General features: G+C 45.8%; 1 protein-coding gene across 3 annotated transcripts in view; it reads left to right on the top strand.

Annotated features, from left to right (window-relative positions):
• RAB11FIP3 (RAB11 family interacting protein 3) overlaps window positions 1–17,368 on the top strand; it is an 86,363-nt gene that overhangs the window by 58,776 nt on the left and 10,219 nt on the right. For 2 of the 3 annotated variants that reach the window (XM_087729299.1, XM_087729300.1), the window contains exons 5-10: window positions 1,308–1,484; window positions 9,138–9,173; window positions 11,760–11,853; window positions 12,565–12,668; window positions 14,424–14,564; window positions 17,167–17,248. In XM_087729299.1, coding sequence (XP_087585425.1) covers window positions 1,308–1,484; window positions 9,138–9,173; window positions 11,760–11,853; window positions 12,565–12,668; window positions 14,424–14,564; window positions 17,167–17,248 — 634 coding nt within the window. Of the gene's footprint in view, window positions 1–1,307; window positions 1,485–4,614; window positions 4,750–9,137; window positions 9,174–11,759; window positions 11,854–12,564; window positions 12,669–14,423; window positions 14,565–17,166; window positions 17,249–17,368 lie in introns of all 3 variants that reach the window. The other variant, XM_087729298.1, reaches the window with a different exon arrangement.

Here is a 17,368-nt window from a genome sequence, read left to right as displayed (position 1 = left end):
CTGGCAGAGAGCTAGCAAAGAAAACTAAAAACATAACAAAAAGAGAAATGGTTCCCGTTTTGCATTTGAGCGTGTAAGAAGGGACAGGAAAGGAGAAAGGGAAATAAGAAAGACAAAAAGAAAAAGAAGGAAAGTTGGGAAAAGAGCAAGGAAGGAAAATAAGGAAAGAGGGGAAGGAAGAAGAAAGGAGAAGGAAGAAGGAAGGAAAAAGAGAAGGAAGGAAGGAAAGAAGGAAGGAAGGAGATGGGAATTAGGGAAGGAAGGAAGATCATGAGAGTAACGGATGGTCTGAGGGAAGTCCTGCTTCCATAGGTGCCCCCCCACCCAACATGAGTGACCTCGAGCTGACTACACCCCCCTGCCCCCCCCCTGAGGTCAAACATAACCCTGTTGTGGCCCTCAATGAAATTGAGTTTGATACCCCTGCTGTAGATGAACCAGGATTGAACCTGGGAATTTAGAGATCTACACTCCCAGCCTCTCTGTAGCTCATTAGTCTGTGAAAAACATTTTCGTGTCTGGTGATGGGATTACAGAACCAGCCTCCTGTCACATCACAACAATGTGTAAACATTTCGCTAGGTACTGTGCCAGTGGTGGGTTTCAAATTTTTTTAGAACCTCTTCTGTAGGTGTGGCCTGCTTTGTGGGAGTGGCTTGCTGGCCATGTGACCAGGTGGGAGTGGCTTGGCGACCATGTGACTGGGTGGGAGTGGCTTCCTGGCCATGTGACTGGGTGGGTGTGGCCAACTTGTAAAATGTGGTGAAACTCACTGAACAACGCTCTTGCTTAACAACCAAAATGTTGGCTCAGAAACTCTGGCATTTGAAGCATGCAAGTCTTAAAGCTGTCAAGTTACAAGACCCTTGTAACCCTTTAGAAAAAAAATCCCCCAGGGGTGTTCAAACTTGACAGCTTTAAGACTTGTGGACTTCAACTCCCAGAATTCCTCCTCCAGTCATGTTGGCTCAGGAACTCTGGCATTGAAGAGTGCAAGTCTTAAAGCTGTCAAGTTACAAGACCCTTGCACCACTAACCCCTTAGAAAAAAAAAACCAGGGGTGTTCAAATTTGACAGCTTTAAGACTTGTGGACTTCAACTCCCAGAATTCCTCCTCTTGCTCTTCATCTTGATGATGTGCAGACGGGCAGGGGGGAGGGAGCTGGAACCGGTTCTAAACAGCACTGTAGATTTGTGGAACCTCTTCTATAGAAGAGGCTAGAACTGGCAGGAACCCACCTCTATACTGTGCCCTCTTCCCGATGCCCTCTCTTGATGCTTTGATGCTTCTTTTTTTCTCCCAACAGATCCCACCCGAATGACTTCTCCTTGACCACCGACGTCAACAGTCCCTCTATCGTCACTGTCATCAGCGGAGAGGAACATTTTGAGGACTACGGAGAAGGGAATGAGGGGGACCTTTTCTCGGACAGCTTGTGCAATGGAGAAAGTGGCTTTAGTAGCTCGTCTTTCCTTTCTCCCAGGTATTATTAGCATCTGCGAAGGCGCCTTTTCTCCAGAGGGTAGGACAAGGAGCAATGGGTGGAAACTATTCAAGGAGAGAAGCAACCTAGAACTAAGGAGAAACTTCCTGACAGTCAGAACAATTAATCAGTGGAACAACTTGCCTCCAGAAGTTGTGAAAGCCCCAACACTGGAAGTTTTAAAGAAGAGAATGATAACCATTTGCCTGAAGTAGTGTAGGGTTTCCTGCCTAAGCAGGGGGTTGGACTAGAAGACCTCCAGGGTCCCTTCCAACTCTGTTATTCTAAATGAGCCTGTGGCCCTCAAATATTGCTTTCAGGTCCAGTTAGGGTGGATTGTTGGGGTGTTTTTTTTTGACACACCTGCACATCACAGGAAGCCCAAGGAAGGCATTTTAAGAATAAGCAAGAGAGAAGAGAGATCTAGTATCTGTGTGTTCAGCTTCACACATCGCCTGTGCTTGTGATGTTTTTCTTAGGCCAAGAGAGAGATGCATGATTTCTGTTAACAATCTGAAACAGCCCCAGGGAAGGTGGGATAATCTGGATTACCACAGCCTGGGAAAAAGAATCCTGTTTTGATTTTTTAATCCTTCTCACTCCTGTGCTATAATCCAGCTGCAGTTACAGCCAAGAAAGAAACCTTGAATGATCTCCTGGAATATATAGTATCGTGTGTGTGTGTGTGTGTGTGTGTGTGTGTGTGTGTGTGTGTGTGTGTGTGTGTGTGTGTGTGTTTTTCAGATCAGTTCTGGCCTAGGCTTCCCCAAAAAGCACGAGGCAGAGTCCTGGTCCCGACAAAACCCCTTTTATTAAACGAATGTGATTTCCTCCCATTCACATTCAGCCAAGGCCTGACAAACAGTCTTTCAAAGGTGAATTTATGACCACAGACCTTATCTAGCTTGGAAAGCTGCCATGTAAATATTTTCCAAATGAGAGTGCTGTTCAAGGAAAGACTTGCACAGCACCTCATTTGGAAACGACTGATCTTCGCACCCCTGAAATGAATGAACAACAGAACAAATGAATTGTTTCCTGCAAAAGCCCACTCCCCTTTCACTCCCCTTTTATTTCCTACTGGAGGATTACTCAGAAATCAGTCCTTGACCACACACACAAACACACACACACACACACACACACACACACACACACACACACACACGTCTCCAACATGAAGACAACCAGACGTCAGTTTGAATCTACCCATAGCTGGGGAAAATCCAGGGGGAAGAAAAGAATCTCTTGATTTTTACAGCAAAAAATCTGTAGGGGGAGATAGGATTGCAAAAGGAGGTAGTGTTGCCCAGGGGTGGCATGTCAAAAGTTTGCTTCCAAGGTTGTGAATCTCCCGTGGTTTGTAGGGATCAATTTCTCTGTTGTGTTTGGGGGAAAGCGAGGGTTTTCTCCTATGTCTGGTTCCTTCACAAAACGGCATGAATGAAGATCCCACAAATGGATGTTTTTTTTTGTCTTTCCAGAAGTTTGCCTATTTAACTGTGTTGTTTGATGACTAATTTCACAATTAACCTTTCTCCCGACTAAGCCTGCTGGCTTTCAGAAGTTTGTGTCCCTGGAAGGGAATGTCAGCCGCAAGCCAGCTTTCAAAAAATGATAATGAATCTTTTCTGTTTGTTTACTTTTTATTAACATTGTCAGCACCAGCTACACTGATATGCCCTGGTAAGGCCACACTTGGAATCCTGCACCCAGTTTTGGTCACCACGATATAAAAAAAATATGTGGAGACTCTAGAAAGGGTACAGAGGAGAAAGAAAAAGAGGATTAGGGGACTGGAGGCTAAAACATATGAAGAACGTTTGCAGGAACTGGGTATCTCTAGTTTAATGAAAAGGAGAACTAGGGGAGACATGATAGCAGTGTTCCACTATCTCAGGTGTTGCCACAAAGAAGAGGGAGTCAAGCTATTCCCCAAAGCACCTGAGGGTAGGACAAGAAGCAATGGGTGGAAACTAATCAAGTCAGAAGCAACTTAGAATTAAGAGGAAATTGCCTAACAATGAGAACCATTAATTAGTGGAACAACTTGCCTCCAGAAGTTGTAAATGCTCCAACACTGGAAGTTTTTAAGAAGGTGCTGGATAACCATTTGCCTGAAATGGTGTAGGGTTTCCTAGTCTAGGCAGGGGGGTAGACTAGAAGACCTCAAAGGTCCCTTCCAACACTGTTATTCTATTCTATTCTATTCTATTCTATTCTATTAGTATTCTATACTTAAAGAACTCAGCCCCCTGTTTCTAATCCAATAAGGAGAAATTTCCTGACAGTGAGAACAATTAATTGCAATAGCAGTTAGACTTATATACCGCTTCATAGGGCTTTCAGCCCTCTCTAAGCGGTTTACAGAGTCAGCATATTGCCCCCAACAATCTGGGTCCTCATTTTACCCACCTCGGAAGGATGGAAGGCTGAGTCAACCTTGAGCCTGGTGAGATTTGAACTGCCAAACTGCAGACAGCAGGCAGTCAACAGAAGTAGCCTGTAATACTGCCCTCTAAACACTGCACCACCAAGTAAAAACCTACCAGATTTTGGTTAGCCTGTTCTAGGAACCCAACCAAGATCCAGCCATGTTGAAGCATTTCTATGCAATAGTAATAGAATTCTTTATTGGCCAAGTGTGATTTCAGTCAGCTGAAGTAGCCTGCAGTGCTGCATTTAACCACTGCGCCACCTTGGCTCTTAGTCTTAATCATTGGAACAGTTTGCCTCCAAAAGTTGTGCTCCATCAGTGGAGGTTTTTAAGAAGAGATTTGACAGCCATTTGTCTGAAATGGTATAGGATTTCCCGCTCGAGCAGGCGGTTGGACTAGAAGACCTCCAAGTTCCCTTCAAACTCTGTTATTTTGTTATTATGACATATAGATATTTCACGACCCAGCTAAGTAACATCATCAGTGCTACCACAAGTTACCTCATGGGTTCATGAAACATCAACAAGAAAGCCACCAAACTTGGAGAGCACCAAGGACATGCATATTTTTCAATTTTTATATTTTTGGGGAAAAAAACTTCTTTAAGCCACCCAAGCTTGGTCTTGTACGTCCTTTGTGTGTGTGTGTGTGTGTAAAAGTCCTCACTTAACATGTTGATGTGATTTCTCTAGCACCAACCCGCTTGCCACGAAACTGCACAGCATTATCACTGAGGAGGTGTTTGAGTTTTATTGTAGCCAGTGCCATAAACAAATCAACCGCCTCGAAGACCTTTCCTCTCGCCTCACTGATCTTGAAATGAATAGGTAACCGGTGTGAGGCATGGCACTTCCCTTCTTAAAAGCATGAGCTCTGTGTGTCTCTCTCTGTGTGTGCTTTAATTTATAAACCAAGCATATGTCCTTGCTTTTCGATGTCTTAAAAAGAAAAAAAAAATACAAATTGCACATCGGCAGACTTTCTCGAGCTGGCCTGGATGTTCGTTCCTTCTCTTGCGTCTAAAAATCTATGACTGTCGAATCGTCATTTACGTCCGGGGTGTCAAACTCGATTTCATTGAGGACTGCATCAGGGTTGGGTGTGGCCCAGAGGTGTGTTCGGACCAGTTCGGTGGAAGCAGGTAGTAACTTGGCTGGACACGCGCCTGAACCGCTACTATCCTCACGGCCGCCATCTTGATTTTATGTTCTGCGCATGCGCAGCACGGTCCTCATTGAATAAATGTCATTTCCCCCCCTTTTCTAATGCGCGCATGCACAAGTCCTTTTAGGTGCAAATGTGCATGTGCGCGGAGCACACATCTGACGTGCACACAATTTTTTTAGCACACTGAACCAGTAGTAATGCCGGCAGGTGGTGTGACCTTGGGGGGCAAGGGGGGGCCATGGGCAGCTCGATGTCACTCATCGAGGCTCTGTTTTCAGCCGTGACGGCCTCCTGCAGCCCTCAAGGAAGTCATGGGTGGTGTGACTGATCTGCGTTTTTGCTGGCAGAAGCATCGTGGGCTGGCCCCTCGCTGTTTTCAGGGCCGGCCCGTGGGCTAGATCTAAGCAGCCCGCGGGCCGGATTCGGCCCACAGGCCTTGAGTTCGACACCCCTGCTTTCCATGTTCCTTCTCTTGCTTTCTTCAATATTTTGGATCTGTTTTGCTCTTGGGTGGGCTATACCACTGGCGTCCTTTAGAAGGACAAGTGAGCGTGCTGTTTCTCTATAACAGGGGCAATTATTGCTTGTTGAGAATGCATGTGGTCTAACCCTGATCATTTTAACAACAGATACGCCGTCGATGCTTCTAGAAATGGCCTCCTTCCTTCAAATCCAGAAAGCCTCTGATGTTTATTTAAGCTTAAAGCAAGGACATTGCTGGTGGAAATGCTTTGTGTGTGTATGTGTGTGTGTCCACCTCTACAGCTTTCTCTTTGCATGCTCTGTGGTCATAATATGGATGCGATGCTTAATTCTTCCTTAACCTGCAGTTTGTGATCTACACTGAGCAGAGGTGGAAGCAGAAAGAAGAGGAACATGCCAGCTGGTTAAAAAGATGAGAACCGCAACCTCATGAGTGATTGTCAACCATTATGAAAGTCTACCATGATAGTATAGAGGCTCTTCTCTGCATTACCAGAACTCATGGGGACTACATTTAGAGCTGACTTATCTTATTTAATGGGATGTGGTGGCTCAGTGGCTAAGACGCTGGGCTTGTTGATCAGGAAGGTTGGCAGTTCGGCAGTTCGAATCCCTAGTGCCGCGTAACTGAGTGAGCTCCCGTGACTTGTCCCCGCTTCTGCCAACCTAGCAGTTCAAAAGCATGTAAAAAAATGCAAGTAGAAAAATAGAAACCACCTTTGGTGGTAAGGTAACAGCCTTCTGTGTGCGTTTGGGGTTGAATCATGCCGGCCACATGACCAGTGGTGGGTTTCAAAAATTGTTCTAACCTACTCTGTAGGTGTGGCCTCCTTTGTGGGAGTGGCTTGCCGCCCATGTGACCGGATATGAAGATGCCGACGACACTTGTCAGAACCACCTTAAATGACCTCACACACAGCACTGGCAGGCATAAGAATAGGATGTAAACTTGTTTTTTAAAAGGCATCTTTGGTTTGTGTTAAAACAACTTCAACACATGCAATGCTCTGATTGCACCACAAATACAGTAGTCATCCTTACCTTTCACAGAGGCACTGAGTTTTATAAATATGAGCATGATAGTGTAGAATAATCATATCCAAAGACCAGTGGTGGGTTTCAAAATTTTTTGGAACCTCTTCTGTAGGTGTGGCCTGCTTTCCGGGCCCACTGGTGGAACCTCTTCTAACCGGTTCGGTAGATTTGATGAACCGGTTCTACCGAATAGGTGCGAACTGGTAGGAACCCACCTCTGCACATGACCATGGAGACGTCTTCGAACAGCGCTGGCTCTTTGGCTTTGAAACGGAGATGAGCACCAGTCAGAAACGACTAGCACAGTGTTTCTCAACCTTGGCAACTTGAAGATGTCCGGACTTCAACTCCCAGAATTCCCCAGCCAGCATTCTCTGGCTGGGGAATTCTGGGAGTTGAAGTCCAGACATCTTCAAGTTGCTAAGGTTGAGAAACACTGGACTAGCACATATGTGCTATATCTTATTTACCAGAATGGGGCAGTCCCCTGAGGTAACTTACTTGGAAGGCCATGAAAAGTCAGGTTTAGCGTCCAGTTTCATTCACAGTAGTCCTCGACTTATAACCACCGTTGACCAGAATTTCCATTGCTAATTGAGTCGTGCCTGATTTCTTGACTATTTTTCACAGTTGTTAATTGAATCCGGCTTCCCTCATTGACTTTGTTTGTCGGAAACCTTTTTGGGGGAGGTTGCAAATGGTGATCACAGGACCTCATAATAATGATAAAAACGTGCCAGTTAGGAGGCCCCTGAATGTTCATCGCGTGATCATGGGGATGCTGTGACAGTCATAAGTGCAAGGATCAGTCATAAATCAAGGACTACCCTGTATGGTGTAGCATGAAGGTTGAGGGCTCATGTGAGAATTTTGTAACTTTGCTAGCTTTGGAATGGAGCTTTGTTGGTGAAGACTGACGGGGAAGTTTTTTAATCTGCAAAAAGTTGATGGGTTTTTATTATTTTTGAGTGACGGTTCCTCATGTCCTTGAGGGAATTATTTGCTGGAGGTGGTTGCTTCCTAACAAGGGCTCTTCTGATGGACTAGAACAGGAGTCAGGAAACTGCAGCTCTGGAGCCGCATGTGGCTCTTTCCTCCCTCTGCTGGTGGTTGAAAGATGGTTTCATGGTGGACAGGATCGCATGGCTTGAACTCCTGAACAGAAAAGTGGGATCCCATGCTTCCAGATGTTGAGTGAAGAAGAAAAAGAGGCAGAGATGCTGAAAGTCCCTGGTTTTGTTCCCTCTCTGGCCTTTGAGGTTGAGCTTGTATTCTGATTGGTCGTCAGATTCACATGGGGCCATGCAGGGGCAACACTGTAGGCTGTGCTTTGAGTCCAAGTTTGGTTGAGCATTGCTTCTTCCCAGATGCCCTGTGGTGAGATGGGTAACGGACTAATATGCCTTAATCCCGTCACCCTGGAGCGGAATGGGGGAGATCTTTGTTATGTAGAACAGACTGGCTCAGGCCTTTTAATGGCCCATTGACAAAGGTGGGGGCTATCAAGAGTGAGTCTGTTTCCTGCCTAAAAACATGTTTCTCCATTTCTGATCCAGGGAAATATCATATTCTGCCTTTTCAATATTTCCCAGAATATTTCATTTTTCTACGAGAGAGGTGCGTTTCCTACATTAGTTACAAGAAATACAAATCTAAAGGTATACAAAGGCATAATATATGTTTTACAGGAAGCCTCAAGTTTCTACTAATTCTAGTATTCCAATATATTATATTCTGGTATTATTTAGTACAGTGGTTCCCAAACTTGGCAACTTTAAGACTTGTGGACTTCAATTCCCAGAATTCCCAGAATTCTCCAGCCAGCTCTCCAGAGCTGGCTGGAGAATTCTGGGAATTGAAGTCCACAAGTCTTAAAGTTGCCAAGTTTGGGAACCACTGATTTAGTATATCCTTATTACTAATTTTCTTTCATCTTTGTACACACTTCCTCTGAGCTATTGGATTCCTCCCCCTTAAGACCACAGGGAGGCTATCCGCAACACTGTGCAAACGATGCTGTGGAATTGTATTTTTTAATGGAGGAGAACATTAATAATATTACAGTTAGGGGAGTAACTTTATAACCTGTTGGCCGATCATTTCAAGTTTGGTGAAACCTTGTTTTGCCTTCTTCCAACTAAAATACCTTATTGCCTTCCTTGGCATGTCACTCAAAGAGAGGTCTCATCCTCAGCCAGGAACAAAAAAAAAGCTTTGCTGGCTGGGGAATTCTGGGAGTTGAAGTCCTACCTGTCCAAAACAGGTAGAGTTTGGGAGAAACTGGTGTACGGGTTCCAGAGAGGGTCAGCTGCGATGCTTCTGTGAGAAAGCGCCCTTGGGAAGGGCTTCGAAAGGTTGGCATGGCCAGCGGGCTAAGACGGAGGGAGGGCGATGCATGCCGCGTGGGGGTGATGTGTGCTGTGTGCTGTGCTGCAAATTGTAAAGGATATGGCTCTGTCTTTGCTTGCTTCCTGTTTCATTCGCTGGTGTCAGCTTTCCTAACTTAGTTTTCCTGTTGTTTGCTCCACAGCCCGAATAAGAGACTCTCCAGCAAGAAGGTAGCAAGGTAGGATGATGTTTCTTTCTTTCTTTTCCCTTGTTTTGGAGCGATCCTGCTTTCCTCGTGCAGTTTCTTCTCTCCTGGGAAGCGGGAGAGGGAAAGGGATGAATTGTTACTCCAAATTTCCAAGGATGTTGTGGGCTTGTTTTTCTTTCTCTGATCAATAAAGATCTCCAAAGCAGAGAGCCATTCCATCTTTCCCTGGCGGAGAAGCAGATGCTTCAGCCAGTTAGTGCCCTGTAAACCAGCCCTGCCCTCAGGATTCCTCTTCTTTCAAATTGGACAGATAATTTAAGTGTCAGCAGCAGGGCGGATTGGATTTAAATCAAGTTGGTTTAAATCACGAATTAAATCAAGTTCATTTAAATCATGAATTAAATCACGAATTAAAATCACAACTTAAATCAACTTGATTTAAATCACGAATTAAAAATCACACTTTAAATCAAATTGATTTGAGTCACGATTTGAATCACGATTTGAATCACCAGGAAAAAGGCTTGATTTAAATCAACTCGGTTGAAATCATCATTTTTAAAGAGCAGCTGTCATCTCTGTCCTCTGCCTGACCCATTGTTGATTCACCGACAGTCCCAATATTGCAGAAAAGACAGCCTCACGCTACCTAACGAAGCTCCATTTCATGCTGAATAAACTAAATGATGCATGTATCTTAAATAGAAAACTCTCTTTAGATAGTTTTTTTTTAAACTGAGAGCATTTTATTAAAATAAATTAGATTTAAAAAAATCTGTGTTAAATTTTTAAAAATCCAATTTAAATAAAAAAACCTGAATTTTTTTATTTAAAAAAATCATCGATTTTTATCCACCCTGGTCAGCAGGCAAGAGCATCTCATCAACCCTCTTTGGCAGGGGTGAAATTCAACAGGTTCTGGAGAACCGGTAGCGGAAGTTTTGAGTAGTTTGCAGAACCGGCAAATACCACCTCTGGCTGGCCCCAGTGTGGGGAGGGAATGGGGATTTTGCAGTATCCTTGCCCCAGGAGTGGGGAGGGAATGAAGATTTTGCAGTATCCTTCCCCTGGAGTGAAGAGGGAATGCAGATTTTGCAGTATCCTTCCCCTGGAGTGGGGAGCGAATGAAGATTTTGCAGTATCCTTTCCCTGGAGTGGAGAGGGAATGAAGATTTTGCAGTATCCTTCCCCTGGAGTGGGGAGAGAATGGAGATTTTGCAGTATCCTTTCCCTGGAGTGAAGAGGGAATGAAGATTTTGCAGTATCCTTCCCCTGGAGTGGGGAGAGAATGGAGATTTTGCAGTATCCTTTCCCTGGAGTGGAGAGGGAATGAAGATTTTGCAGTATCCTTCCCCTGGAGTGGGGAGAGAATGGAGATTTTGCAGTATCCTTCCCCTGGAGTGGGGAGGGAATGGAGATTTTGCAGTATCCTTGCCCCGGGAGTGGGGAGGGAATGGAGATTTTGCAGTATTCTTGCCCCAGGAGTGGGGAGGGAATAGAGATTTTGCAATATCATTCCCCCAGAAATGGGGAGGAAATGGAGATTTTGAAGTATCCTTTCCCTGGAGTGAGGAGGGAATGGAGGTTTTGCAGTATCCTTCCCCTGGAGTGGGGAGGGAATGGAGATTTTGCAGTATCCTTGCCCCGGGAGTGGGGAGGGAATGGAGGTTTTGCAGTATCCTTGCCCCAGGAGTGGGGAGGGAATAGAGATTTTGCAATATCCTTCCCCCAGAAATGGGGAGGAAATGGAGATTCTGAAGTATCCTTCCCCTGGAGTGGGGAGGGAATGGAGATTTTGCAGTATCCTTGCCCCGGGAGTGGGGAGGGAATAGAGATTTTGCAATATCCTTCCCCCAGAAATGGGGAGGAAATGGAGATTCTGAAGTATCCTTTCCCTGGAGTGAGGAGGGAATGGAGGTTTTGCAGTATCCTTGCCCCAGGCGTGGGGCAATATTTACTTAACAGATCTCTCGCTTAGCAGAATAGAAAGCTTGGGCTCAGTTGTGTCCATACGTTGAGAACTACCTGTACCAATCTCGGTCCTTTATCACCGAACACCTGTGTAGTGATAAAATTGTATTGCTAGTTAGCGGCTGATAAGATGTCTGGCCCAAAGGACTTGCCATAAAACGGTGGACTTTGGACTACAACACAGAGGCTGGGTTGCGTGGTAGAAGTCCAGTTAACCTCCGGTGCTGGTCCCGGGAGAGCTATTTCACTGTCTTGCTACATCTCAACCTACCCCTGAATCCTTTCGGTTTATGGCTTTGGAAGTGTGCACGTTTCTCCTTGGCTGAAAGACAAAAAAAGGACAGAAGTGTGAGAGCAAGACCTTGCTCACCCCGTATTCCAAAGAGCAAAAGTTATGAAAGGGTAAAGTTCTATCAAATTGTGCTTTTCACTCTAGTCCTAGAGCGAACTTAAAACGGACTGGATTGCTTTCAGGGCTTCTTCACCCCCAAAAATCTGGAAGGTCCCCATAGAAGGGGAGCCTCCAAGCCATGAAATTTTGAGACGCGATATGATTTCATTGTTGAAAGCCTGCACTGGTTACATGCCGTTGGTTGGGATGGTGGTAACCTTGCTTCTGTTTGCAACCCTCTCTCTTGCTTACAGACACCTGCATCAGACGGGAAGCTTTTCGATGGATAATAGAGAACCACCTTTCCCGAAGGGCTCCGAGTGCCTGGAGGAGGATATCACTGATAAGGTAGGGGCGAAGGAGATGGCGTATGTATGTGTTTAACTGAATAGAGCGCGCGCACACACACACACACACACACACACACACACACACACACACACACGTGTGTGTACATACACAGAGTGGGAGGGAAGGATCTCATCCAGTAACGGTATTTTATTCTCTTTACTACCAGTTCGGTAGCGGGAGCGCTTGCTATGCTCACTTGTGATACGTCTGGGCATGGGCAGGACCTTCTGCGCATGGGCAGGGCCTTCTGCGCATGGGCAGACTCTTCTGCACATGGGCAGAAGGTCCTTGATGACATCAGGGTGGATGGGCGGAGCCTTGCGCTGCCGCCGTTACCGATTCTCCTGAACCTGTGCGAACCGGCAGCATAAACCACCTCTGATCTCATCTGTGGCTTTTATTATTCATGGCTTTTATTATTCTCTGTAAAACTGCTTAGAGAGAGCTGAAAGCCCTATGAAGCGGTATATAAGTCTAACTGCTATTGCTAACTGCTATTGCTACGATTGGTCACACAGTCAGCCAGATGTTCAGACTGCATTTGGTACTTTAATCCACCTCTCGAGCCCTTCCCGAGGAGCTGGGATAGGGCAGAGGTTGTTTTAAGAATATTAAAGGTGTTGTTGCAGGATGTAAGCTGTTTCAAGTCAAGCTGCCTTCCGCAATTGACTGATGGGGGGCATTTTGTCAAATGTCTGCACGGTACAGGTGATCTTCTTAGAGAAAAGGGTGACGGAGTTGGAGAAGGACACAGCAGCAAATGGGGAGCAGCAGAGCCGGTTAAAGCAAGAAAACCTTCAGCTGGTGCACAGGTAATATACCTGGAGAAACAGAACTGTCCCTTTGGAAAGAGCCGGGGCCCAATTTTGTGCCTGGGGTTTGGAAGCTGACCTGTTTGGAGAGGGGTTTCGTTTAAATTGCTTGCAGAACAGCCAGAAAGTCCCAGATTAGAAATTCAGCTTTTTATGGACAGGTTGGTACAATTATTACAAGGATTGTTTCTTCACACAGCTGCGTTGTCAATGGTACTTCCTCAGTAGGACTTTGGCAGATTAGGCTGGGTAATGACTTAATTATTGCTCAAGGCAAGCAGTAAAAAAATAAAATTGGGGTCAGCCTTTTAAAAAACAGACACATTTAAGAGAGGGAATTGAGAAGAGAACATTTTTTAACAGAACCGACGTGTCAAGTGCTGGGGAAATCAGGAGATTCCGGCAATTCAAACAAAAAAAGATTGATTGCAAGTTTAAGTTCTCCACAAGAATCTGACCTACTAACGGTCAAGGGATATGAGCGGGAGATAAGATAGGCATTCAAGGTGGGCTGGACTTAGATCTCTTGAGTGGGGACAGGGTCTCATGACTTATGATGCATTTGACACCCCTCCCTCGGGCTCAGCCTACACTGTCATCTCCTCTACTGCATACCCTAGAGTTGTTCTGACCTAGGCTTCACCAAAGCATGAAGCAAACTCCTTCTCCCAACAAAAACCCCTTTTATTAATTTACCATGAATTCTGCTCATTCACGTCCAGCAAAGTCTTTCGAGGGAGGATTTACAGTCACAGACCTTACCTGGCTTGGAGAGCTGCCAAACTCTGCAGAACTTGGCAAGGAGTCTCGGAGAGTCACGAACCAATTAAGCGAACTAATTATCTCCTGCAAACTCCTCTCCTCTTTCACTCCCCTTTTATTTCCTCTGAGAGGGGCCCTTCATCATCCACCTGTGTCCTTACTCCCAAGTTTACCCCTGTTCTTCAGCCGTTCCCTTCATCTGGCAACTCTGTGCATGTGCCCACTGGGAACAGGCTCCAGCTGTTCCTCTGCCTCACTAATGTCTGACTCTGAAGGCAACCGATAACTGTCAGATGGCCCTGGACCCCTCTCTGCCTCCGATGCAGAGCCCTCATCAGAGCCTTCCCCAGCCTCCAGGACTGGCCCAGGTTCCTCCCCAATTTCCTCACTGTCCGAATCTGCTGCCAGTTCCGCAGGCTGCTGACAGGCCACAACAGGAGTGTAGAAATATTATCATTTTCCAGCTTTTTTTCATATTTCACAGGTGCTTTAGTGCACCACAAAGAGGATGGGAAAGCCATCTTCTAGAGAAGGCGTGCAGCATTGCCAGATATGGTCTGTTTTGATGCTCCTCTATGATAGAAATCAGGCTGTTGTTGAAATTGCCAAGGAAGACTGCGATTAGCCAATATCACAGGAAGGATCTTGAAGCACTTTTTCAGATTAGCAGCTTCCCTACTCCCAATTTAAATCCTGCATCACTTTAACCCCCACCCTGCATCTTGATAAAATGAATTGTAGTTCACAAAAGTTGATGCCTTTTAATAATATCTGTTAATCTGAAAAGGGGCTACTAGACTCCTGATCTTTGGCCCCACCATCAATTTACTTATTTATTAAAATTGTACGCAGCATTTGTTTAATAAAAGGGGTTTTGTCGGGATCAGGAATCTGCTTTGTGATTTTTGGGGAAGCCGAGGTCAAAACACAGAGCGTGAGTTCTCACGGGTGGGTAAGGGGCACTAAATTTGAAACATCTCTTCTTCTGGACAGGGCAAATGCCTTGGAAGAGCAGCTGAAAGAGCAAGAGATGAAATCGGATGAAATTCTTCTGGATGAAATCCGGAAACAGAAAGACTTGCTCAGCAGGATAGAACGAGAAAAAAGCATTGAGATTGAAAACCTGCAGGCCCGGTAAGATGGATCCGTCCAGGGAAGCGATGGGGAAGTCCCTGGGTTATTGTTGTTTGTGTATCGCAAAAGTGCACCTAGTCAAGGCTACGGTTTTCCCATTTGCAATGGATGGCTGTGAAGGTTGGACCATAAGAAAGGCTGAGCGCCAAAGAATGGAGGCCTTTGAACTCTGGTGCTGGAGAAGACTCCTGCGAGTCCCTTGGATTACAAGGCCATCCAACTGGTCAGTCCTAGAGGAGATCAACCCTGACTGCTCTTTAGAAGGCCAGATTCTGAAGAGGAAACTCAAAGATTTTGGCCACCTAAGGAGAAGGAAGGACTCCCTGGAGAAGAGCCTCATGCTGGGAACGATGGAGGGCAAAAGAAGATGAGAACGACAGAGAATGAAGGGGCTGGATGGAGTCACCGAAGCAGTCGGCATGAGCTTGAATGGATTCCAGAGGATGGTAGAGGACAGGAAGGCTTGGAGGAACGTTGTCCATGGAGTTGCGATGGGTCGGACACGACTTTGCAACTAACAACAAGAACAACAAGTATCACCTCAAGAGAATATTGACCCTCTGATTTCCCGAGGCTAATGAAATAATCATTACAGAGATTAAAAAAGAATATTGTATCTGCTGAGTGCAGTTGATGGAACCTTTGGGACAGGCAGGAGTGGAGAGGAGGGGGATTTCCGCACTCGGTGTATTGATCCCTCTTCCACAATGTTAAATCACTCTTAATTCATGGCTGCCAAATTCTGCACCTGACATATTTAGATTTCTAGCCCTGGGAGAACGATTACAAGGAGATTTGGGCTAAAACGTTTTAACTGAACAAAACAAGACCAAAAAGTTTGGTTAGGAAGCATAGTTGCCTACCCCTCTGTGGGAAGAGCCATTGCTCTTTGCCAGTTGCACAGAATACGGGGGAGGAAAAGCCCAAAAGAATAACGGGAATTGTTCGTTTAGGCCAGAAGTCTTCAAATTTGGCAACTTTAAGGCTTGAGGACTTTAACTGCCAGAATTCTCCAGCCAGCTATGCTGGGAGTTAAGTTCTGGGAGTTAAGTCCACAAGTCTTAAAGTTGAAGCCCACAAGCTATGCTGGCTGGAGAATTCTGGGAGTTTTAGTTTAGTTTAGTTTTTAGTTTTATTAATATTTATAGGCCGCCCTTTTCCCTGAGGGGACTCAGGGCGGCTTACAAAATATAGGAAGGGGGAATACACAACACTAAACATAAGACAATACATAAGAGTAAAATAGTACACAATATTCATTCATCATTCGGGTGGGGACAGATTATGATCTTTATCCCCAGGCCTGACGGGATAGCCAGGTCTTAAGGGCTGTGCGGAAGGTCTGGACGGTGGTGAGGGTACGAATCTCCATGGGGAGATCGTTCCAAAGGGTCGGAGCTACTACTGAAAAGGCTCTCCTCCGTGTGGTTGCCAGTCGACACTGACTGGCAGATGGAACTCGAAGGACGCCTAATCTATGCGATCTAATAGGTCGCAAGGAGGTAATTGGCAGGAGGCGGTCTCTCAAGTACGCAGATCCACTACCATGAAGGGCTTTATGGGTGGTAAGTAGCACCTTGAAGTGCACCCGGAGATCAACAGGTAGCCAGCGCAGCTCGCGGAGGATAGGTGTTATGTGGGCGAACCGAGGTGCACTCACAATCACTCGCGCGGCCGCATTCTGGACTAGCTGAAGTCGCCGGATGCTCTTCAAGGGCAGCCCCATGTAGAGCACATTGCAGTATTCCAGCCTAGAGGTCACAAGGGCCCGAGTGACTGTTGTGAGAGCCTCCCGGTTCAGGTAGGGTCGCAACTGGCGCACCAGGCGAACCTGGGCAAATGCCCCCCTGGTCACAGCCGTCAGATGATGGTCGAAAGTCAGCTGTGAATCCAGGAGGACTCCCAAGTTGCGAACCCTCTCTGAGGGGTATAAGTTGAAGGAGAATTCTGGGAGTTGAAGTCCACAAGTCTTAAAGTTGAAGTCCACAAGCTCTGCTGGCTGGAGAATTCTGGGAGTTGAAGTCCACAAGTCTTAAAGTTGAAGTCTACAAGCTCTGCTGGCTGGAGAATTCTGGGAGTTGAAGTCCACAAGTCTTAAAGTTGAAGTCCACAAGCTCTGCTGGCTGGAGAATTCTGGGAGTTGAAGTCCACAAGTCTTAAAGTTGAAGTCCACATGCTATGCTGGCTGGAGAATTCTGGGAGTTGAAGTCCACAAGTCTTAAAGTTGCCAAGTTTGGAGACCCCTGGTTTAGGCCATATGAAAAACAGCAGGAAGATGCTGGCGTCGCTTCCTCTGTTTTGCATTTTGGATGCAAGCTTTTGAATCTTGTTGATTCATTTAGAGTCCGTGGCATTAGGCAGCCATGTCAGGGCCAGCTGGGATAACATTCTAACAATAGATTTTTCTTTTAACTTGGTGCCAAGTTTTTGTTTACGGTTTTGACAGTTTTAATATGGATTTTATTTGTTTGTTTGTTTATTTGTTTTATTGCAGATATTGTTTTGATTTTCTATTGGTAGCCACTGAAATTTTGGTATATACATGTCTTAAATAAGTAAATAAGATTTCTAAGCGTGCATTTGGGTTTCTGCAAATGCGCAGGTTGCATCAACTGGACAATGAAAACGGAGAACTTCGGTCCTGCGTCCCCTGCCTCAAGGCCAACATTGAGAGGCTGGAGGAGGTGAGAACTTTCTTCTAGGCATTTTTCTCCTCCTCCTCCTCCTCCTACTCCTCCTACTCCTCCTACTCCTACTCCTACTCCTTCTCCTCCTCCTCCTCCTCCTCCTCCCTACTTCAGGTG

This window comes from Thamnophis sirtalis, unplaced genomic scaffold (assembly GCF_051295495.1).
Source record: "Thamnophis sirtalis isolate CommonGarterSnake01/CBP01778 unplaced genomic scaffold, rThaSir2_p1.2 scaffold_14, whole genome shotgun sequence".
Lineage (NCBI taxonomy): Eukaryota > Metazoa > Chordata > Lepidosauria > Squamata > Natricidae > Thamnophis > Thamnophis sirtalis.
This window is presented reverse-complemented; position numbering and strand designations above follow the sequence as displayed.